General features: G+C 34.1%; 1 protein-coding gene across 4 annotated transcripts in view; it reads left to right on the forward strand.

Annotated features, from left to right (window-relative positions):
* The window catches only part of LOC106075944 (cytosolic carboxypeptidase 2-like), a 95881-nt gene that overhangs the window by 70630 nt on the left and 683 nt on the right, over nt 1-24568 (forward strand). For 2 of the 4 annotated variants that reach the window (XM_056015934.1, XM_056015936.1), the window contains 19 exons: nt 150-304; nt 551-629; nt 1584-1662; nt 2488-2671; nt 2818-2939; nt 4942-5130; nt 6581-6733; nt 8109-8254; nt 9053-9151; nt 9382-9479; nt 11244-11514; nt 12292-12460; nt 13375-13467; nt 15138-15266; nt 16390-16449; nt 17100-17226; nt 21075-21162; nt 21451-22080; nt 22823-22977. In XM_056015934.1, the coding sequence (XP_055871909.1) occupies nt 150-304; nt 551-629; nt 1584-1662; nt 2488-2671; nt 2818-2939; nt 4942-5130; nt 6581-6733; nt 8109-8254; nt 9053-9151; nt 9382-9479; nt 11244-11514; nt 12292-12460; nt 13375-13467; nt 15138-15266; nt 16390-16449; nt 17100-17226; nt 21075-21162; nt 21451-22080; nt 22823-22958 (3007 nt within the window). In that variant the 3' untranslated portion in view covers nt 22959-22977. Of the gene's footprint in view, nt 1-149; nt 305-550; nt 630-1583; nt 1663-2487; nt 2672-2817; nt 2940-4941; nt 5131-6580; nt 6734-8108; nt 8255-9052; nt 9152-9381; nt 9480-11243; nt 11515-12291; nt 12461-13374; nt 13468-15137; nt 15267-16389; nt 16450-17099; nt 17227-18997; nt 19174-21074; nt 21163-21450; nt 22081-22822; nt 22978-24568 lie in introns of those variants that run through there. The other 2 variants (XM_056015935.1, XM_056015937.1) reach the window with 2 other exon arrangements.

Consider the following 24568-nt stretch of genomic DNA (forward strand, 5'->3'; position numbering starts at 1 on the left):
CCCGAAACATGTACGATGAATTATTTCAATCTTAGTTTGTTTTTTTAAATTTAGAATCCCTTGTTTTGATTTAGATCTAGATCTGGAATTTAGATCTAGATAGGCCTATGCATTCTAAATGTATTTTCTGTTTGACTTTTTTGCTTCAGGGGTCAATATGAGTATGAACTAGTCCTTAAAACTGACCTCTATACACAGAGGCACACACAATGGTATTACTTCCGAGTCACAAATGTCGTTCCTGGAGTAGCTTACAAGTTTATGATAGTCAATCTTCTGAAACGAGACAGTCTTTACAATCATGGTAAGTCAGTGTCTTAGTAAGTGGACTATACCCGAATCTAGGCTAACTAAATCTACATAGATATAGAATCTAGTCTAGTATTTTAATTTATTTTTTTAGAGTATTTTGCTAGTGATCAGAATGATGATAAATCATATATTCATATTGCAAACAAATCATTATATCGCATTATTATTTATATAATAATAATTTTAAAGTTAATTATTTTTGTGTGTGTTTGATATTTCTATTATTTTTTTTTTGTAGGCATGCGTCCGTTGGTTTATTCAGAAAAAGATGCACAAGAAAAACACAAAGGCTGGAGTAGAACTGGTCACCACATTAGGTGCACAACTTCATTATGAATTTTATTATTGACATGCTTTTTAAAAGACCTTCTGTTTCATCTTCCCTGTTTGTTCACCGAAACAAGGACTTTCTATAAAGCATGATCATCTACCATGTTGAGTGAAGGAGATAGGGTCATAAATCTAGAACATGCAACCTGCAGAGATGTTATAAATAATGTCCTACCTAACATTTAGTACCTCTCATTGTTTACCTCTGCCACTAAGCTCAAGGTTTTACTGAACAGTTTATGACATGGTAATTTAGTGATTGGGTAATAAAATGGCTGAGTAGTAAAGTGCTTGGCTTCCAAACCTAGGAGTCTCAGGTTCAAATCCTGGCAAAGACTGGGTTTTTGAATTTCAGGATCTTTGCCACCTGTTGAAGCCACTCAGCTCTAAAGGGTACCTGACATAAGTTGGGGAAAAGGAAAGGTGGTTGGTCATTGTGCTAGCCACTTGACACCCTTGTTAACCATGGGCCACATAAACATATTACCTCTACATCATCTTCCTTATAGATTGCAAGGTCTGACAGGGAAACTTTACTTTTTTTTGAGTCTACCAAACTTGATTGGATACCTGACTTATGTAGGCTTGTTATGCTGGCCACATGACACCCTTGTAAACCATCCCCCCATAGAAACAGTTGAGCTTTACATTATCAGCTTCCATAGACAACTAGGTCTCAAAGAGAAACCTCTTTTAATTCAGGGATTTAAATCTTAGTCATTAAGATAAAAGATTTATTTTCATTCAGTTAGAATGACTTATCCATCTAGATCAAGGTTGAAATGTGCCTAGCTAAAAAGAGCCATTCAAAATCAATTCTTTTTTTTAGACCAAAATCTGTTAAAGAAATAAATAATACATAGTTAGGTTGCTATTGAAGTTTAAAATCAGATTGCCACTATTCAAAATCATGTAATAATTATGTAATTTTACCATTACAGCTACTCTAGAAATGTTATGAATCATCACAGCCCACTATTACAAAGAGGTATTACATATTACATGTTGGAATGGCAGATGGTGAGTAAGTATTTGAATGTAGTTAGCATTTGTAACAAAGAATTCATGGGACTTTATTTTATTCAACAATTAAAAGCAGTTACTATAGCTAAGCTGCTAATGACTATTAAGAAAGGAGCTCAGTTTGAAGACTTTGATGCGAATTAAGTCTTACTACCTACTTTCTGGTAAGAAGTCATATTCTTTTGATAGCTTAAAAATCTGGAGACCATGGTGACCTTTTTATTAAATTTGGAATGCCACATGCTATCTCTAAGAAATGAATGTTTTAGAGGTGGATAGCTTTAAAGAGCTTATATCTTTGCTTACAGTGGAAACTGAGAAATAGCTCCAAATGATGCTAAAAATAAATTTTCTGTTCTATTTTTTAAAAAGCTTATATCATTTCAATATGTCTGTCTGGTAAAAAGTTTGTACACATTATTTCTTTCACACCCATTCTCGGATCAAGTTAAAACTTAGCACAGTTTTTCATTGGCATAGATAAGATATTCACTTATATTGCTAAATATATAGGGTCTGTTCCCTTCTGATAATTGTACACATTTCTCCCACAGATGAAGTTGAAATAAACAATTATTTATTGAACCTAACAAAACATGAATGAATTTTTACAAATTAGCCAATTTGTCAATTAATTATTTGTAATTAATTATTCTCAAATAAGGGAAATAAACTTCTACATTATTAAGAGATATAGTTGCATGTGCAGAGCTCTTCCCCTTAGCTATGCTTTGTTTTTTTGTTTTTAAAAGGATATTTCATATTTAGCTTATTTTCTTGTTTCATTCATTGCTTTACACAGTCACACTTTTAATTCTGCAGGAGTTCCCCAACGCAGATGATACCTACTACCTGGCTCACTGTTACCCGTACTCTTTCACTGACCTAAAAGAAGACTTGGAAGTCCTATTGAACAACGAAGAAAGGTCGCAGGTCACTAAAAGGGAGGTGCTGTGTGAGAGCAGAGCAGGAAATAGCTGCTTCCTGTTGACAGTCACAAATTTTAGTGAGAAACTTTTTTATTCCCTAAAAAATTCTAAATAATAACTAATATTTATGTTAAAATAAAAATGTGTTTTCACAACTCTAGTTATCCAAACAGTTATAATTTGCTCAGTTGTAAACGGAATTCCACTGTTTTGTTTTTCCTAGATGTTGAAGACGCTAAGAAGGCTGTAGTTATAACTGCCAGAGTTCATCCTGGTGAGAGCCAGGCCAGCTGGATGATGAAAGGTCTGCTAGAGTTTATCACTGGGCCAGATCCTGTGGCTAGGGTATTGTACCTTTTTCTACGTTAATCTTGATTTTGTTAGATGTATAGTGAAACCACGAGACTGATTAGTTGTCACTCTGCAGTCTCCATCTGATGAAATGTTTTACCCTGTCCTAATTAGACAGGAAAACTAATGACTTAAAATAGCATTTTAAAAACTCTTAACACAGGGACATTGATAGGACACACTAGTGAAGAAACTTTTTAAAATTATAAGGCCAGATAATCATTTTATTATCATGTTACTTGAGAAGATTTTCCACAAATATAACATTGAATCTTACCACCTTACAGATGACCAACATAAAATTAGACAAATTTGTATGGCTGATGTTTTAATTTGAACATTAAGTGGTTACAAGGAATACGAATCTGTTTTATTCATATTAGCAACAACCAAGATAAACATATTCATTAATTTATATAAAATAAAGCTTGATGCAATGTTAAATACGGTACACTGTATGAAAATGGCAATTTCTTCAATTCCAAAGATAGACATTAGCTACCATTTGGTGCATAAATTTTATGCTAAAGCTCTGTTATTGTTGATTTGTTAAAATAAGATTTGAGATGAAGAACTGATAGTATATAATAAAACAGTATATAGTATAATAAAGTGTAGTACGAATAAATTGAACATTGCTAAACGAAAATGTTTACTGAAATAAATATTTTTGTTTTATTAGTTTAAATAGAAGTATTTTGTTTTATTTAGCATATCATTATAAGCATTCTATCAATTGTTATAATTGATAATATGTCAGTTTATTCTGTATTTATCAGTTTTAGTTTTTGACATCTTGAGTGCTCTAAGTTTTACTGGGCAGAAACTTAATAAAATAAAATAATTTCATGCTTAATATCAGAGTAGGTTAAGGAAATTAGTTTCCATTGAAACTGTAAACATCTAATCTAGCTCTTCTTTATTGTGACATGCTAGTGATAGAGTAGTATATGTATATATTCTTAAGTTCACACTCAATGAGAAATTTGTATGTTTGAACAATACCTAATTCGTTTGAACTTAAAGCTTTTTGAACTAAATGGAATAAGAACTTTCTATATTTTGAAGAGCTTTCACCTTTTTTTTTTTTTTTTTTTAAGTAATAGAAATAATATTTAATATCAAAGACATACTACCTAACCAATGAAACCCCTAAAGGCAGAAAAATGATACAAGTATCCTCTACTCCAGAACAATCAACACAATATCAGATATACCTGACTCCCAACACCCTATTTCTGGAAAACTACATGAGCATTGTACAAGTATATGAAAATCAAACTAGATAATTCTCTACCCTAAAGTCCATTATTTTTCTAAATGTTAATTCCAAGTGATTAGGATCAAACACCTTATTATTATGTAGACATTTGAGCCAGCTAGCCCAAACAAGATTCCTGTATTCGTAAACAATAATCAAGTTAAAGTTATGTATCATCTTATTTTTTAGTTTTGGCAGCTTGTTTAAAATAATAGACAAGTTAACATTTACATAATTGCCACAGTTTGCTTCCAATAGGTCCATTACAGTACTTCTAACTTGAAGGAATAATGGACATTCCAAATACATATGTTTCTCATTATCAGCATTTTCAAGGTGGCATAATATACATTCACGGTCATTTGCCCGTCTTCTAACTTATCTCTCTAGCTTTTGGTGGGATATGTTTGCTGTGTAGGTTTATGAATGTGTCCTTGAATTCTGTCACCCCAAGAACTCTCCCCCACTTAATCCTATTTACTAGGCTTTCATGTAACAGCTTTTTAAGTGTTGTGTATGATTCTTTGGTTTTGTTGTGTGTTAAATGTTCATTACCAGGTAAAATTCTTGAAATAGATCTGTAAAATGGAGCTTTCACCTTCTCATACATTTACAGAATATATTTGGTGAGGTGAATCGCTCCTAATATGTATGTCTCTTTATTTCTATGACTTGTATAAATTTCACACTTTGTGAAATATGCATAATGTTTTATATTTTTCTCCAATTCTCAAGGAATTACGAGACAAGTTCATTTTTAAAGTTGTACCTATGATCAACCCTGATGGTGTCATAGTTGGAAACTACCGGTGCTCTCTCGCAGCGCGGGATTTAAACAGAAATTATCGTCACCCTTGGAGGGAGAAGTTTCCCACTGTCTGGCATGTTAAAAAGATGGTAGAGGAGCTGTCCCAAACTTATGAGGTGAGTTTTAGCTGGCAAAATGTGTCTTAACATACCCATAACAAAGTTATCTAAGACTTGTCATTTTGTGTAACTTTTAAACTGTAATTTAAAAAGTTATTGCCCTTGCCTGTTAGAAAAGCTATCCATGATTAGTTGACTTGGGAGAAGAGATTTGAAGTTGACTGCACCAAAGTTGATCAGCTTCTATTTCTAACAAATAATGTTTGGAACTCACTCCCAATTGATCCCAGACAGACAACATGCCAAACTACATTCAAGAACATTAAGACTTATCTGTTCTAAACATTTTTAGATTAGTTTGTCATTTTAGTTCTCATGTTTATGTTTGTAATGTAATCACAGTCCCTTGAGTCTCCATTTCTTTTTGTTAACAGTGCTCTATAAATAAATCTATTTTTATTATTTTTATTAAATATCAAGTCTAAATTAAATATAATTACTACTAGTTTGTTTAAATATTTTCGTTGATATTCAATATGTTATCAACCTGTTTCTGTCTGAATGTAAAATTAATTCTGCTTGAAACTAAAGTCAGCTCTTCCTGAATCTGAAATACAGCACTTTTAAACAATTACTACTAGTTTATTTAAATATTTTCGTTGATATTCAATATGTTATCAACCTGTTTCTGTCTGAATGTAAAATTAATTCTGCTTGAAACTAAAGTCAGCTCTTCCTGAATCTAAAATACATCATTTTTAAACATTAATGTTCTTTGTTCTCACAATTTGTGGAGTGAAATTTTAGAACAGTTTCAATCAGCAGATGGTTAAAAAATTGTCTTCCTATTGCCTTTCTTTTCTCTTTATAGTGAAAGTTTGTGATATGTCCATCACAAAATAATTTATAGTTCTTAACAATGAGGACAAAATTGTGTAACTTACACCTGCATAAAACTATGATATATTTAATTCGTTTGACTGACCCTTGAGGTAATCCTTTGATGTACTTACATTGACCAGTGATGTAATCATTCACTGTACTTACATTGACCAGTGAGTTAATCATTCACTGTACTTACATTGACCAGTGAGTTAATCATTCACTGTACTTACATTGACCAGTGAGTTAATCATTCACTGTACTTACATTGACCAGTGAGTTAATCATTCACTGTACTTACATTGACCAGTGAGTTAATCATTCACTGTACTTACATTGACCAGTGAGGTAATCATTCACTGTACTTACATTGACCAGTGAGTTAATCATTCACTGTACTTACATTGACCAGTGATGTAATCATTCACTGTACTTACATTGACCAGTGAGTTAATCATTTACTGTACTTACATTGACCAGTGAGTTAATCATTTACTGTACTTACATTGACCAGTGAGTTAATCATTTACTGTACTTACATTGACCAGTGAGTTAATCATTTACTGTACTTACATTGACCAGTGAGGTAATCATTCACTGTACTTGGGTTATTTTCTATCTACAGATTTTGTTATATTGTGATCTTCATGGTCACAGCAGGAAACCAAATGTGTTCATGTATGGCAACAACACCTCAGCCGAGAGTGACCCCTCCGCTCACACGATGGCAAAAGCATTTTTAGCAGAGAGACTATTTCCATGGCTCATGTCAGTCAGGGTAAGATGGTAATTAATATGTGTGGTACAGAGTTCTGTGTTCTTTTCCTAGATCTTTGAATTGTCTAGAGTTTGAATCACACTCACCATGATTCCCTAGGTTGGAAAAATTTTGTGTATATAGATATTAAGCAATAGGAGACTGTCTAGAGCTTGAATCACACTCACCATGATTCCCTAGGTTGGAAAAATTTTGTGTATATAGATATTAAGCAATAGGAGACTGTCTAGAGTTTGAATCACACTCACCATGATTCCCTACGTTGGAAAAATTTTGTGTATATAGATATTAAGCAATAGGAGACTGTCTAGAGCTTGAATCACACTCACCATGATTCCCTAGGTTGGAAAAATTTTGTGTATATAGATATTAAGCAATAGGAGACTGTTGAATCATGTGACAACTGAGTCAGTTAAGTTGGATTTATTAAATTTGAAAATGTTCCAATTATGTCATAGCAAACACTGTGATTAGAATTTTCAGAATAGATAATGAATCCTATATTGATCTTTTTATAGCTGTTTTTTTTTCTACCTTATAAAAGAATTATGATTTTTAGTGAAGTTATGATCTTGATTTTTTTTGTATACTATACCCCTGGGCTAATGAACTGTTTTTTTTCAAATACATTAACTTGCTTTTTAAAAATTACAAATACTTTACCAAGAAATGTTTATCATGTGATGCTGTGCAAGTGTAGTTATGTTGTAATATTGTGTCTATTACATTTTCCTGTGTCCATCTTGTAATGTTCTTTCATCATTGTTGTTACTACTTAGGTTTAAGGTTCAATAAACCAAAAGAGAAGAAATAAGAATTTTGTTTACTTTTACATGTTAAATGTTAAGGATGACAATTTCATAATGTGAGCATGTGGTATGTGCTCTGGACTCAGGTCCTGGGTTCTAACCCTGCCTGCCACCTTCCCCCTCTGTTCTTCAGAAGGTTTGGGCTAGGAATGAATCATTTTCAATTCTCAAACATGTAAAACAAAAACAGATCAAACTTTGATTTAAATTATTTAAAGTTATTCATAAATTTAAAATTATTCTTAGCGGTGGGAAGCGTGGTCGAGAGGCTAAGTGAGCTTGAACTTGGCTTGTCTTGGCTACCTAGAAGGGGGCTCGAGGTTCGACACCTGACTCGGGCAGAGTTGCGTTTACTGAGCGCCTAAAGGCAGCACGGAAAACCTATTCCTAGATACCCCCTCCCCCCACTGGTCCACAAATGAGATTGGACCAAAGCGCTCTGAGCATGCTATAAGCATGAAAGTAGCGCTATATAAAAGCTATAATAATAAAAGTAAAGTATAGTTTATCATTTTTGTATACAGTTTTTTTTTTTGGCATTATAAATTCCATGTATGCCCCTACAGAGTCCAGAGAAATTTCATTTTAAGTCATGTAAGTTCAACATCAGGAAATGTAAAGAGTCCACGGGGAGAGTGGTCATGTGGCGACAGATGAGAATCTACAACAGTTTCACTCTGGAGGCAACATTCAGTGGGACTGTTCTAGATAAGTAAGTACAACTAATCTTGTTGAAACAATATGGCTAGTGTCTTTTTCAATGGCTACTGTCTTGTAGAAATGTCTAATATTTAAATTCCAATATTTCAAACATAATTTTATCTTTAAATAAGTTGTAATGTCATAAATCAAATTGGGAAAGCTAATGGAGTTTATTCATCTTATTAAATGTAGTCGAGAGACCAAGTACGCTAGAACTTGTCTTGGTGCCTACCTATGAAGGGGGCTCGAGGTTTGACACCCGACTCGAGCAGAGTTGTGTTTACTGAGCGCCTAAAGGAGCATCGAAAATCTCCCAGATACCCCCTTCCCCCCACTGGTCCACAAACGATATTGGACCATAGCGCATTTAGCATGCTATAAGCATGAAAGTAGTGCTATATAAAAGCGATAATTATTATTGTTATTAGTATTATTTGTCTCTGATAATGAAAGTTAACAAAAAAAAAATCTGGTGTATGGTATATTAAAACTACAAAGTTGTCTTAAGCAGACAGATTGGAACATGTTTGTTAACTGCCCTGACATAGATGAACTTATCACATCTGTCAATTCTTACATCTATTTCTGTGAAAATATGATTATACCCAAAAGAATATTGTCACCAAGAAGTACATGAGAACCTACTTAATTGTTTTTGTTAACATTTGTGGTCAAACCAAGTGTCCATTTCTTTGGACCAATAAAGTAATCTCATTCTATTTTATTAAGAAGAATAACTATAAGGTCATGCTTTAGAAATGCTGTTTAAGTAGTTGAAACTGATTTTTTAAAAATGCATCATTTGTAGGTCCAGAGGAAGGCATTTTAACATCTTGGACTTCATGGAGATGGGGAAAATTCTTGCAGAGGCTGTAATGGACTATCACAAAGTTCAAGAAGATGAAGCGTAGGTTGTTTTAATTACATTGGAACAATGATGTACTATACTATAGGACTACCCATAAGTAACACTAACTGTAATGATGTGTTTATATTTTACTTCTTTCTTGAATCTATACCTTCATGTTTTGAAGCATGTTTTAAGTCTAACTATTTAAAAAATCTATAACACCTATGCATTAATTATTTATTTTCTTGTTATTAGCCTTACTATATTGTTTAATATTCCCTACCCAGAAAACAAACAAAGACTATAAGGGAGTTAACTAAAGCTGTGACTGAGCAGATTTTAACAGCTAGAGGATTAATAGATGCTGGATCTTCACTGACAGAAGGTAGATTATTTACAAAAGAAAGGATGCAAAACTGAAAATGTGATTAAAAAAACAACAAAATACAATAAAACAGGCTTCAGCAAAATGATTGTATGAAACTTTTAATAACACATGGACAAAATATTTTTTATTCCTTTTGTGAGGATAAACCTACAAAACTTATTTCAAAGTCCATCTGTCCTGCACTGAATCATCATAATGTTGGTTGCATTAAAAATTTAACATTTCTAAAATCTCAGTGTCAGAGAGATACAAAGATAGAGGCGCATTTCTTATTCCCTATGCTAAGTCAAATTTGTACAAGTGCTCCTTCTTCCCTAGTGCCATTAGAGAATGGAATGGGTTGCCAAAATCAGCAAGGAAAACCAACGACTTAGCAGAGTTTAAGTCACTGATTAACATGCATGGCAAGATTGACACATGAAATGTGTATTATGTAATTTTCTTCTCTTTTCAAGTAGCTTCCATAAGATGAGAAGAATTAGTTTAGGTCAAAATTACAAGCTGAACTAAAGTTGTTCTCTGTATGAAGGCAGCATACTTCACAATATTAAAACATTTGAATTTCAATTACTGTACAAAAAAAACAAAAACTTACATTTAATGAGGTTTGGGACCCCTCAACTCAAGAAAACATTAAGAAACTAGAACAGACACAAAATAGAGCAGTGCGATTCATAACAAACGAATATTCACATTTGACTAGAGTAACACCTTTAGTAAAATCACTAAATTTAGAAAGCCTTCAGGACAGAGGGCTCAAAAGTAAAGTAGCAATCATACATAAAACACTGAACCATAATCTTCAAATACAAAAACAAAATTTAATAAAATACTCAGAAAGACACAAAGATAAAGGCACATTCCTCGTCCCATATGCTAGGACAAATTTGTACAAACACTCCTTCTTCCCTAGTGCTATTAGAGCATGGAATGGGTTGCCTGATCTAGCCAGGAAAACCAGTGACTTGGCAGAATTTAAGTCATTGGTTAATATTGCATGACTGAATGCATGACGCGTAGGACGTAATCATCTTCTTTTTTGAAGTAACGTCTGTATTATATAAGATAAGATAAGATGTTTGAAAGAAGAAATGTAATTAACATTTTAAACAGAGAGAGACTTGGTTGTTTTGTGATGAAACATTTTGTTTTTGAAATGAAAACCTTGGGCTGCCTAGATTGGAATGAAGCCTTTCATGTTAAAATACCACTGAACAGGCTGTAAGCTTTCATCAAGCCCTGGCTATAATACAAAAAACAGAAATGGAAAAGTGGTTTGAGTGCTGGGACAAGTCCCAAAAAGCCAGTGGAGTCTGGGAGCGCATGAGGCGCCCTGATCGCACTTCCCCGTGGTGGAGGCTGTCCAGGCCTGAGCAAGCTCTTATAGCACAGTGCAGGACAGGCCACTGTCCTGTTGGCTCATATTTCTTGCGGCTATGGCCAAATTTTGATTCACGGTGCCCCCGCTGTGGGGAAGAAGAGGAAACTGTGCCTCATATTCTGTTTGACTGCCTCAGACTTTCTGATCTCCGTCTCGACAGGTCTGGGAAACTCTAAATTCTCGACCTGTATGGCAACATTTGTCCGTTGCGCAAGACAGCAGGGTTTCTTTCCAGGGCTTTTGCAAGAGAGGATTTGAGCCTCTCAAGCCCTCACTCTAATGGAGTTTGATGATGATAATGATGATTTTAAAATAAGTGCAGCTGTTCTCTATGATAAAACCCAGTTTAATGATTGACAAAGTTTTTTTTACATTTCTAGAGAATCCAAATGAAGTGCCCCCGAAGACAAATGAGAAATGGACAGAGGCCTTACTTACATACTTGAACACCCCAAGAAGTGAGGTTTTAAACTTGGAGGAGGATGCATCAGGAGGTCAAACTTCTGAGTCCAGTCAACCACACAACCAGGTGCTGTATTCCAAAGGGGATGCTCTGCAGATGCTAGAGCAGCTGACCACTGGCCAGAATATGGACGCATGTCTTAATGTCCTTGCTCAGCTGGATGTAACCTCAACCATGGAGGAATCAGAGTATGTATTCATCTTTGAAAAACATGTCTAAAAATTTGTTATCTTCTTCTAGCCAGCTTTATGCTGCTGAACTGTCAGCTCTTTTGCAGACTGTGCCAACGAAAAATAGTGTGCTGTTTTCTTCCATTGTTCAGCACTGCTGTACAGGGTATTGGTTATGTTGGGCTGGAGTGGTAGTAGGGTCTGCCTAAGGTGGATTAGGAAGGGGCATTCAAAAAGGATATGGTTTACGGTTTCATAAGGGTGGGCGCAGTTTCTACAAAAGGGGGAGTTGTGTGGAATTATTTTATCGAGATGATAATTTAACAGAGGTGTGTGTCCTGTCCTTAGTAGGAAGATTGTAAATTGCTCTTTGCGGGGGAGGAAATTAATACTGTCCAGTTTGTTAGGCATGTTATAGATCTACCATTTTTATTGGTTGTTGGTTTTTCTGATGGAGGATGGCAATGTGCAAAATCACACAAGACATGGTAATTTTTTAGTTTGGTGAGACCTACATGTATTCATCATGTAGGGTTAGGTAAATATTATTGTTTTGGTTCCCAGATTACTATCCACAAACTAAAACTGTTTTTTTAATTTTACTCGCTATGTTTCCTAATAGAAGTCTACTTTATTATCAGTTTTTGTCAGTATATGAAAAGCTTGTAGTATTTACAAACTATACATTATCTCACAGTTGTTGAATTAACTTGAAGTAACTAACTGAAATGCAATCAACTTTGTGGTTTTATTTTAAGTTTATGCTATGCTTTAATATTTAAAAAAAAAACACAGTTCCAGCGACAGTGACAGTGAATCAGACCCTGAGATGCGAGCCCCTGAGTCAAAGTCCAAGCGTAAGAAACGAAAGTCCAAGAAAAATCGTGACAGAGATGCAGCAAGGCGTCAGAGCAGTATTTGGGAGAAGAAGTCTCTTGATGAGCAAAAAAATAAATCCCTATCTGTAAGTTTTCCTTTTTTCTCATGCATACAAGTCACACATTAACGTATTAAGTAATTTTAAGGTTTTTGTACAAAAAAAAAAGACATTTTAAAATTTTACTGCTGCTACGTATTAGAATTTATTTTTTTTAGAAATGGTAAAAAAAACAATTTAAATAACAAAACATAACATTTAAAATCTTCTTACCGTGCTAATAGATTTCAACACAAAATCCAGAAACATACTGATTAATGTCACAATTGTGTGTGGTTTGTAATCACCCAGTATTAACATTTATCCTATATAATGAATGTATATAGTATAGAATCTGTTCAGTTTATGCCAAATTTTTTACTTTTTTTTGAAGCTGCAGTAAAAACTATACTTGCCTTTAAAACTATTTTCTTTAGCCTCTAATGGAGCATTATTAGAGCAACATTTTTTATGCCAGTTTCGGAAATTTCCCAGACTTTTTCTTCCACCCTTTTTCTTCCATCGAATCTGGTGAAGACTAGGATTTTTTATTTCGTCCTCTTGAGAGCACCTCTGAGTCCACCAAGCTGTAATGGGTACCTGACATTAGTTGGGGAATAGTAAAGGTGGTTGGTCATTTTTATGGCCCTCGTTAACAATGATACAGATACAGATGATCTTTACATCATCTGCCCTATAGATCACAAGTTCTGAAAGGGGTACTTTATTTTTTTTACCCACAGAGTATTTGTCTTCAAGTGCATGAGCTTAAATACATGTACTTCCTTCTGTCAACCTACTGCAACTTTAAAAAAAAGTCCTTCACTAAACTAATGCCTCACCCTTGTCTTGTAGTATTATATAAAAAATATTATATCTTTACTATAAGAGTGCCCATATCTAGAGTGAGTTTTTTGACTAATATCAATAATAGTGTGTTGTGATGAATAACTTTCACCTAGGCTCTGCCAGTACTCAGTGCGATCACAAAGTCATCAGGGAACAGCACTGCTACAGTAGTGGCTGAGAGCTCAGACTCTGGCTCTAACAGACAGGTAGGGTCTACTCTATGAATATATGTAGCACACTGTATTTGATTTGACTCAGGTGTGACATTTGTTTCAAATAACTCCTTATGAATCAAAATGAGATTATTTGTACAATAAAGCAATAGGAACAAAAAAATGCATTTTATTTAATTGTACTCCTTTCATTTGTAATTTATAATAAAATGCAAGACCTCCTCTTTTCACCAGCAAAAAATTAGTTTATCCAATTTATTTTATACAACTACTTCATTGCTTAAAAGAGGTGCCATATATATGCATAAATGTCAAAAAAAAAAACTCACAAACTTTTCTAGCATAAAGAGAAAACTTATGAGCATTCATTTTGTTTACTTGAGCATATCAAATGGCAGAAGTGGATCATATATATTCAGGCTCCAGTTGTATGCATAATCTAGTTAACCTAGAAAACTTCATTGATTATCTCAGATAACTTGGTAAATAGTTGTTTTTTTCAAATATGACCGTAAGCACAAAAGTACGTGGTTTGAAGTATTTTATTAGGACATAACAGATCTCAACCAAATCTAAAGTGTACTCATAACAAACATGACAATATAAGCATGTCTCTCAAAGACTTGCCTTCCACTTTTTGACTAGGATATATTCTATTTTCAAGCTAAGTTTTCTTTAAAAATACATTGAGTCTAGAATAGCAGATTAGTTTTTAGTTTTTATCAGTACTTATTTATTAGTTTTACTTAACAGCACACTCATCCATGGCTAAAACATTTCTGGAATGAAAGCTTGTTCTCTCTCACACACTTATTTAAATTAACAATAAATAAAAAAACACTTGAAGAGCAAGCAACACATATTTGTGTGTGGGGAGCAACAAAATCAAAGGAAATGTTGTGCCCCAAGGATTGCAGAAAGGCAGACTGAACCAGAGAGCTAAAAAATAAATGTTAAATTTTCAAATCTACTATTTCAAAACAAATTGGGGTCCACTTGTGATCTGATAATAATATAAAAAACAACAAATTACCTTTTATTTAGATGTAGTTTTGATTGACATTGAGTTATGCGCATGTGGTTTATTGGTGGTGCACCTTTTTTTTTCTTCTTTCTTATCTGTTGGGTTTTCATCCTGCCATGTTTTTCTAATTTTAAATTCCTGATTTCTTTTGTTACCAACCAGAATCTTGCATTGATACATTGACTGCAGTAACTATTGACTGTGGTAATTCATAATTCTAAATTGAAGTGCTAGCCATGTACACTTTTTTTCTGTATATTTTTCCACATTGTTCAATAATGTAAATTCTTCATTATGAGATTTGTAGGCTCTATCTGTTAGTTTTGTCATACATAATCATTTTTTTTCCCTAAAAGAGCAAGACTTTTAGTTTTTATCAAGATCATTTTTAAAAACTTGTATATTTAAATATACAACAAAGGGATTGTATTGTGAAAATATATTTTAAACTTTTTTTTTTGTCCTCATTTTGATGAAATGCGAAACTGTTTTCAGAAAAGTTTTCACTTCTGCTTTTCATAATTCTAAATTGAACAGCTAGCCAAGCATAAACTTTATTTTCTGTACATTTTTCCACATTGTTCAATAAAGTAAATTCTTTATGCTGTAGTTTTGTCTGTAATATATAAGACAGAGTATCTTGTCTTGATCTCTCTAGAATGTATCATTTGCTTTTTAGGCTGTCGCAGCTTCTGACAAGTTGACTAAAGCGAGGAGTGTGTCTGGCTTTGTCAGCAAGTATGAAGGGAGACACAACAATGGTCTCCCTTGTTTTACAGAAGAGAGATCTATGGAGAGAGCCGCCAAGGTAGGTACAACATAGATATAGAGGCTAGACATATGGTAGGCATGTTGTACAGCCCATTCTTCAGCATCACTCCTATCAATGCCATATGAATGCCAGTATATTGCCCTGGATGGGATACTGTTTAGCATTTTTCACTGCAGGGAGACAAATTAATGTTTTTTTTAACCATTTGGGCCAGACACAACAATGGTCTCCCTTGTTTTACAGAAGAGAGATCTATGGAGAGAGCCGCCAAGGTAGGTACAACATAGATATAGAGGCTAGACATATGGTAGGCATGTTGTACAGCCCATTCTTCAGCATCACCCCTATCGATGCTATATAAATGCCATCCCTGGATGGGATACTGTTTAGAATTTTTCACTGCAATTAATTTTTTTTAAACTTTTTAAGTCAGGGACATCAAGGTGGCCTCAAATCCTGATTGGAATTTTGTAGTTCAGTGTGAAATCATTTCTTTCAACCAACTGTTTTTGAAACACAGAAGTAAAGAAAAGGGGCAGAACTTAGTGCTGACCTCTTGGCATCATGCTGCTCTTTGACCTCGGAAACATGACCTACCACTCAGATCACTTACTCTTGTAGAAAAAAATTGAATCTATAAGAAATATCTATAAATTCAAAAACGTCCAACTTCGTTGGGATGTCTGTCTGGCTGAATCACTTGGCTACCTATCAAAGGAGCTTGAGTTCAAATCCTGACACAAGCTTAGTTTCGTACAGGCAGTCCAGAATATTTCTCCCAATAACCGCCTACCCCCAGAGGTCCACAAAAGGGATTGGATGAGATTGCACTTACTTTACTTTAGCATGAAAGATGCACTACACAAAAAAAAAAGATAAATAAAAAAAATGGAACTTCCAACAATTTGTTAAAAAAAGGTTAGCATTATTTCTTTGTAGCTGCCACAGAAAGGTCAACATGACTCTTGGTGAGATCTCAGCTTGCTTAAACTGTTTAAGAGTGCAGACTGTGATCAAACTCTATCAATTATCTAAAATAGATAAGATGAAGATGCAATTTAGAAAGTCAATTTGTTAAATCAGATGAGGTTTGATTGTGATCTAGTTTGCAATGAAGTAATGACATTATGACATTATCATTTTGTTTTGTACTTGACAGAAAATAGCTGAAAGTAGACAGAGATATGAAGCCAAGAGAAATAAAGATCTTTCTGTTTATGTGAGTTGTTTTTCTATGGGCAAGTAGGCCTACAACTTATTTAGTTAGGATTAAAATTTATTCAAAGCTTGTGAAGCATTATAAATTACGTGGAAAATTGACATATAAGATGTTTGATAAAATAATGTATCCACATTCAAATAGGTGTAATTTGCTTTACTAAAGAGAGAAAAAAACAACAGGTTAGTCTTCCTAGACTTGGGCTTCGGTCCTCCCACAGAGATTGACTACAGGCCATTTCCAAAGCTTCTTCCCAGCAGGTGCCTACAGATTTGAAGTCTTCTAATGTGTAACTCCATGCTATACGGGGACAACCTTGTTTTTCCTTTTTTCAGCTTTTGGTTTCCATGTTATGGCTGACTTTGGTAAAGGTTAAGTCAAGAAAAACAAAATGCATAACCTTAAGCTTAATGACGACAATCAATACTTGCCTATTAGAAAATATTCTAGTGCCACAACTTAAGGATGATGTTAACATCAGGCAAATGTGAGATGTCTGTCTGGGGGAAATAAACTAACCACAAGGTTCAAGTTTTTATCTATTAACATATGCATATAATGAAAAGCAGAATTTTAAAAATATTATAAACTATGTTAACTTAATTTTCTTATCTCTAAGCCTCCCCTTATATCTTATTTTCTTTGGTTAGTATGTGGATGAAGATGGCATGCACCAAGTATTTGAGGATGGCCTGAATCTTAATCTGGGAGATCTTGGATACTTCAGGCCAACTAGCTCAGCAGGGCTGAATGCCAGAGTGGGCTACACTCATGCAGGTACATTTTTTTGTTCACGAAACTTTTACTATTATATTATATAACATACATGTTTATAACCTGTCTGAAATGTAGTATTTATTGGAGTTGCTAAATATCAATTCAAAGGTCTCATAATAATTTTTATTTTGTGTGGAAAATATGTTTATTTTGATTTAAAGAAGTCATCTAGATTGCCTTCACATGTTGGGGTTCCATACATGATCTGACAACTGTCTCTCTCCATTCTTCATCTATTACCAGGATTAGAATCTCTTCCACCAAGTCCCATCCATTCCTTAATGTTGTCTTCTCATTGCTTCCTCGTTCTGCCTCTTCTTCTTTTTCCTGGTACTCTTTCCTGCAGAAAAGTCTATGTGAGCCTTGAAGATCTGACTAATCAGTCTTAACTAGCTTTTCTTGAGTTTTCAGTTCATGGGATAGGGTTGATTCTATTTAGCCTTGTCACTCACATATCACTGTAAGACTGAGTCTTCAAACAATCCAGAACAGAAGTGATCTGGATTATTGTTGGTCCATTGTTCTATCCTTTTCCTCCTTCAATTGCAAAGCTTAGGGAATTTGCTTTGATCAGAACAATGTTCCCTACACAGCAGTTCCCTCTCTCCATGCAGCTTAAGTTTCTGAAGGAATGCCATGTGCCTATACAGTTTGAGATCTTGTGATTTTTCCTCAAGGTATCTCCTGAAGCTTTCCATTTTTGGGTATAGCTACAAGGCAGGTTTGGATTCAGCTGTTTCCGCCTATGTGGGTAACCAGCCAAGGCTAATGAGCCTTCTAGCCCAAAGCTTACTGGTTTAGGGTGCCAGTTGCTCTCCTGTCAGTGATAACAGTTTCTGAGGACCCAATTTCTAAGACTTACATGAAGACCAGGAGTTGGACTGGTGTCTGAGGCTATTTGAGACACATGCCATAAGAAGCATCTTTTAGGTAGTATCTTATGCTTATATCCATTACCACTACTGGTAATACCTTATGGAACAGTTGGCGCCAAACAAATTATCAAATATATTGCCCAACAGAAATGAATTTCAGCTCATTCCTAAGAGCTTACAACATGGAAATAATCAAGTTACATTGCAAGAAGTTGGCTGAAAAAAAATGTAATGAAAACAAAGTTTGAAATGTACAGTCTTATTGATTTCCTCACATTTGGGAATAAACTAACCCCTTCATTCCTCATGACATCACTTAAATTAGTCAAAAAAAAATCATAAAGTGAATTAATGTAAATTATACCAAAATCTCATGTTTCAATGATGTTACATTTCTTTCATGAATTTAAAACATTTTAATGAAGCTGTCATATTTTGAATGCTCCATTCTTTTGGTTCCTAATTCTCTTTGTGTCGAAAGATTAACTCTTTCTCTCCTAACAGACGATACCAACATTGATTCCACCAGAATGGGGTAAATAATTACGGAGAGAAAGAGTTAAGGAGGAATGTTATAGTTCACATTATTTGCATACCCATTCATATGTTCTTCGGATTTTCATCACAATGCTCCTGAATTTAGATCTTGCTTGCATCTATCTATTTAAATTCACTTCTCTACACATGTCTTTAAGGAAGCTTTTCTTTTGGTCTAAAAATGTGTATGCTTCAGCTGTTTACTCTATGGCAAGCTGAAACCCTCAAAGAAGAAGCCTTACAATGTTTATCATATTTTCATCTTAAATATTTAACTTTTTTTTAAAAATGAAAGCTTTATACGTAAAACGGTATAAGTGAAATTATGTCAAGTCATTGAATGATTTCTTTGTCAACAGCAAAATATTTTAGGTCTCACTATTCCTCGCTTTGTAAGTAATGCCTGATAGATGTTCAGTGTTGTGTTGATCTAGATTTTATTCTGACAAACCTTGGTTTTTTGCTTAGCTTGATTTTGTTGCATGCAGTGTCAATGCTTTTTTTTTTCTTCTTTTAGCTGCATTTAGAGCAGTTCTCATTAACTATGCAGTTTTGTTTACTCATATGTATAAATGTGTGTGTGTGTGTTTGTTTACTTATTTTGTTTTTAGTGTGCTTCTCAATTGGTGGATTTCTATTAACTTTTGTTAGACTTGACTTCATTCTAAAGTTGCCCTTTCAGACCTTGAGATCTATGGGGTAGATCTTTGGCTAATGTTTAACAACTAGGGTGTCATGTGGCCAGCACACTGACTAATCATATTTACTTTCTCCAACTTGTGTCAGGTACCCATTAGTACCGATTGGTGTCAATCCTGTTAGGTACAATATTGAGTTATTGAAGGGATTATGTTAAGTTCCAAACAATCTCTAAGAAGAGAAGATTTAGTAAAACTTCCTATCGAAGGACCCTTTTTAAGAATGTTACGCAAGTGGCAGCGCCGCGCTGTCTGTCGCTACGGTAATCAGGCCACAAGGTTACCGGCTTGACAGTGTCAGTAGTATCATGTAATAGTTTGTGATAGATTTATTACTAGTCATTCTCTTCATTACATTGACATAGATAATTAACATCAGCTTAGCTGCCTGGTCTAGAACTATGCACACTGAACACTTGTCGCAATGGTTTCCCATTAGAACCAGCCTGCCTCACCCCTTCACATCCTGTGGGAGGTTTAGGTTAGGATGTACTCATTTTCAATTCTGAAAAGAACATTTCAAACTTGTAAAACAAACAAAAGCCATTAAAACCCTTTTTTTTTTTAAAATACATTTCTTTAGAAGAAAAAAATTGGGTAAACAATAGAATGAATAATATTTAGGATAGTTATGAAATGCATCTAAATTTAAATATTTCACTACCTCAATTGTGGATGATTGATTTCTAGTTATGGACAATTTTCATTACAAATGAGCAAAATACTTATAAAGTTATCCATGGAACACACATCCGCACACCAAAGGGATATTTTTTATTTTCTTGATGTTTCTAAAATGTTATCAAAATTATGGAAAACTGAAAAATAACAGTACAAAAATAAGCATACTAAAAAACATAATACTTATCATAGTTATGCTGCAAAGATTAGTTTATTATGTTTAAACAAACACATACATTCATAGGTTCATATTTTTGAGTTTGAATCAACACTGACTTTGTGAAGATATTGAAATCCATAAATCATCAATAATTGTGTGACAACAAGTCAAGAGTTTGAACCCTGCCTGCTTCCATCTCCTGGCATCCTGTAGGAAGTTTGGTCTGGGATGCAGGAACATCCAAAACTTATAAAGCAAAACAATAACCTTACTTATTAATAATCCTATTCACCAAATAATTGGCTTTGCCTGATATGTTTTTGTTGGATAGAATAGACCCTCGTATAAGTATTGACCCTCTTACCATGGCATCCAAAGGTAGAAAAAAAATAAAAAAATTGATCTTACAGAGGAGCCCCCTTATTTTTACATTGCTTACACTTTCTAAATGCAGAGACAAGGGACATAAATAAAAAAAAGATTTGCTGCTGCATGGAGAATAATTTGTATGGACCAATACAACGACTAATAGAGAACCAACGCAACTAGATTATCCAGTCAAAACATAGAGCAGCTTTAGAGAAAAAATAATAAGCTTGTATAGAAGCTGATCATAACAAATGATCTCATAATGCTTTTCTAACTATGCAATAGTAAAATGTTGATTGTATTCATTTACTAATTCTTCATAAAGTAGGGTGTTGGAGATCGCTGTATTAAAAATTAACATGCTGCTTTTTTAGCTGGACATTTAAACTGAACTTTATATAATACAAACTAACCACAAATAAAATATAAAATGATGATTTTATTTTTATTTTTTTTAAACATTCATGGTTTCCAAACTTTTGTTGTAATAATTAAAAATTAGTAATAGATATTTTTCTAAATTTACAGATAATTTACCAGAATCAAATCCTCAGTCTCTTCAGCCTTCATCTAACTTTTCAGAGCCACGACAGAATGGATTTAATTATGAAAATAGGTTTGTTTTTAAACACTTTGTAAACCATTTCTAAAATCCATATTATTTATGATAATTTAAGTGATGTTAAACTTTAATTAGAATTTAATTTTTTTTTATAAATAATATATTATACTCTTAACTAGAAATCAAATTTGGTAACTTCTTTTCTTATTCCCTAGTACATTATTACATTTCCATTTCTTTGTTCTTTATATAATTATCTCATCTTGAAATCATTGCATTTTCCTGATTAACAAATTTCACAGTGAAATGAACACATCTTGATGTTTTTCAATTTCTTTTCAGTTCAACGGATAGTTCTGAGAGCCTGGAAGAAAGCATCAACACTACAGCTTTGGGAGCTAGCAATAAGAATCAGTTCTCCAGTCTACCCATGTCAGCAAAGAGAAATCCATACCAACATCTAGAGCCTCTAGAAGCTAAGAGCCTCATGGACGCTTCACCTATAGCCAAGCTTTCATACTTATCTCATGGTCTCAGACCCGGATTGGGTAACAAGGCCACAAGTTCCGCGACATCAACGACACCTGTACCACCAGCACCACTTGGTCTTGCACCACTGCCTTACCACCACCGTCTTTCAGCCCCGGAGTCGTTATCTTCAGCTCTGTCCACTATGCAAATTCCAGTTGGCAGCACACGTAGTCGATATGGAGAGCAGAAGATGAGCTCAGTTGGCGTGCTGAGGCAGATCAAGGAAAGTGCTAATGAAGACATTGACGCTGAAAACTGTCCCCGGGAGCTCGGAGAACAAATCTCAACCTTTAACAACGATGCCTGCAATATAGCTGTTGCTAAAGACACTAGTCTATCAGTCAACAACCATTTCAAATCAAGAAATATAGAACAAATGGTGAATCACTTGAGTCAAAACCTGTATGTGAGTCCTGTTGTCAAAGGCACATATTTAGACAGGTGAGAAATGACATTTTAGACAAGGAATTGTCTCTCATATTTATTTATACGTATTTAAAAGAGTAAGTTCATGACCTTTGAAACCTTTGAGATGGCACAAGATTGGACAGTATGAACACAGACTGTGTGTGCTGGTACCACCCTCACTGAAAGCATAAGTACTGAGGGGGCCTTAGAAATAGAGGAAGAAAGTTGCCTTATCCGATTGCCCTAAAGCAGATACATTCACAAAAGTGGTAAAGTTTGCCGCACTAGAATTGGGTTATTTAGTTACAGTAGATTCCGCCTGATTGAAGGAGAAACTGACCCCAGTATTTCATCTGGGCCATCCATTGTCTTTCATGAGGGAGCGATATATTTGTGACCTAAATGTGTCCATACTAATATATCGACAGTAAACTGCCTTCTTTGCTTTTGTAGTAGTCAACATTTACATCAATATGTTGCATAGCTTATTCATTTGAGTTCCTTTTTTTTCTCGATTATTTATTGCAAATATTTTTCTTTCTTTCTTTAACTTTTCTTTTATTGAACATACTTAAAAAAAAAATATTATTGAAATTATGATAACAACTTTTTTTCATAGACATTAATCTAATGTATAATGTTGTTTTTTTCGAAAATCTGCTTTTTAAAAGTTTTTCCTGCATTTAGTTCTTATTTTTAATCATGATTATTGTAGTAATTAATATTTACTTAAAAGTAATGGATTGCAGATCTGATTTTTTAAAAAAATCCTCAGGAGTTCTCAAAATAAGTTGGACTTGCCACTTCCCATGACTAGACCACTCATGACCCCAGGCATACCACCAGACAGCCGATCAATTATTTCTGTGTCCAAATCAAGGCGGGAAGAAAAAAGATTTCTAGTGGAATGATAAAGTATCAGATTTACAGGTTAGAGGTCACACTTTCACTGGCCCCGCACTAATTCTAGGTGTAAAATATTATATTAAATCATTATAACTTATAACAGGCTTCTCGTGGTATCCTGATTTTTGAGGAGATCCTGGAAATCTGAAATTATTAAAATCTTCTAAAAACCTGAAAACTCATTAAAAAATCTGAAAAATAGATAAAATTATTATTATTTTGGGGTGTTATTCAAATATGGAAAATGTCAATCCTATGTGCAAATAAAAAAACCCGACATTGTCAGATTTCATTTAATATTAGTGTAATACAAGACGAATTTATTTTCTAATGCAAATTTTAATTTTCACTTATTATTCTTATCCCTACCCAGACTGGGCCCTGCTCAATCCGTTTCATATAGGGCTCTGCAATTGTTAGGGCTGGCCCTGATGGAAGGTATATCAACTTATTCTTTTAAGAAAAAGAGTTAAGTCCATCCGTTGTTTATGAACATAATTTGAATGTTCCTTCAGAAAATTATTTCATTCTGACACTTGGGCAGGGATGGCGGTGGGCAGGTTTTGAACTTGCTTCTAGCGTGGCGACAGTCGACACCAAACAGGCAGCCACTGACTGTTGTGCTTTCACATCCGGTATTTTGTCCTCCTTAAAAAAAAAAAATTCTACTTTTTATTTTTCTTCTTTCTATTCCCTTGTCATGCTGATTTCTCCTTGTTTTGTGCCATGCAAAATAATTATAAATGGAGTTTGAAGCTTTCTGTGCTGAAACAAATGGTGGATAAACATGACTTGCGACATAAAAGAGCAGCACTAATGTACATGGATTATTGAGAGGAGACAGGGAAAAAATGATGGTGTATTGTCCTATCTTCCTTTTAATAATCTTTACATTGTGCTGAGATGATATGTCATGTTTAAAATAATGAAAGCAAGTGTATTGATCTATGTTGATGTACATTGTCTGTTTCAATCTTTTTTATTCAAATATCTGCCATTGCAAACCAACTTAAGTTACAGCAGTATGTACCGGATATTTCCTTTCAGGTCATATACAGAAAAGAGCAGTTAACTTTTGTTAGATTGACCATTCAATGGACATGAGTCTCTGAGGAGCTCTGACTGCATTGTGTAATGATTTTCAAGAGACTTATCTTGAATAAGTTATCCATTAAAAAAATGTGACTCTGAAATCATAACAATGCACTTGTTTAATTGTAGACTCCAGCTTTTGAGAAATTATTTGAATGGTTCCATCTGATTTATTATAGGTCATAACTGTGTTTCATTGTAGTAAAGCTACATCATCTAAATCAAAGTGCATATTGCCTTTGTGATCAGAAATCATCCCTGTCTGCCGTTTTGTTTTGTTTCCAGTTGATGGCTACATATTGTTTTTTTCCACACATTTTGGATATTCTTTAATATACATGTACAAATTTAATCATGATGATAAAAACTTTGTTACTGCAAAGGCACAATTGGCCAGTCCACATAAGCTGTTTTGTCAGAGACTGCCAATTTTTTTCATAACGAGTTAGGCATTTTTACCCTTTAATTGGACATCGGGCATGTTTAGTTACACTGATACAGACCTCAATATTCACTGTGTTTA

This window comes from Biomphalaria glabrata, chromosome 17 (assembly GCF_947242115.1).
Source record: "Biomphalaria glabrata chromosome 17, xgBioGlab47.1, whole genome shotgun sequence".
NCBI classification, from domain to species: Eukaryota; Metazoa; Mollusca; class Gastropoda; family Planorbidae; genus Biomphalaria; species Biomphalaria glabrata.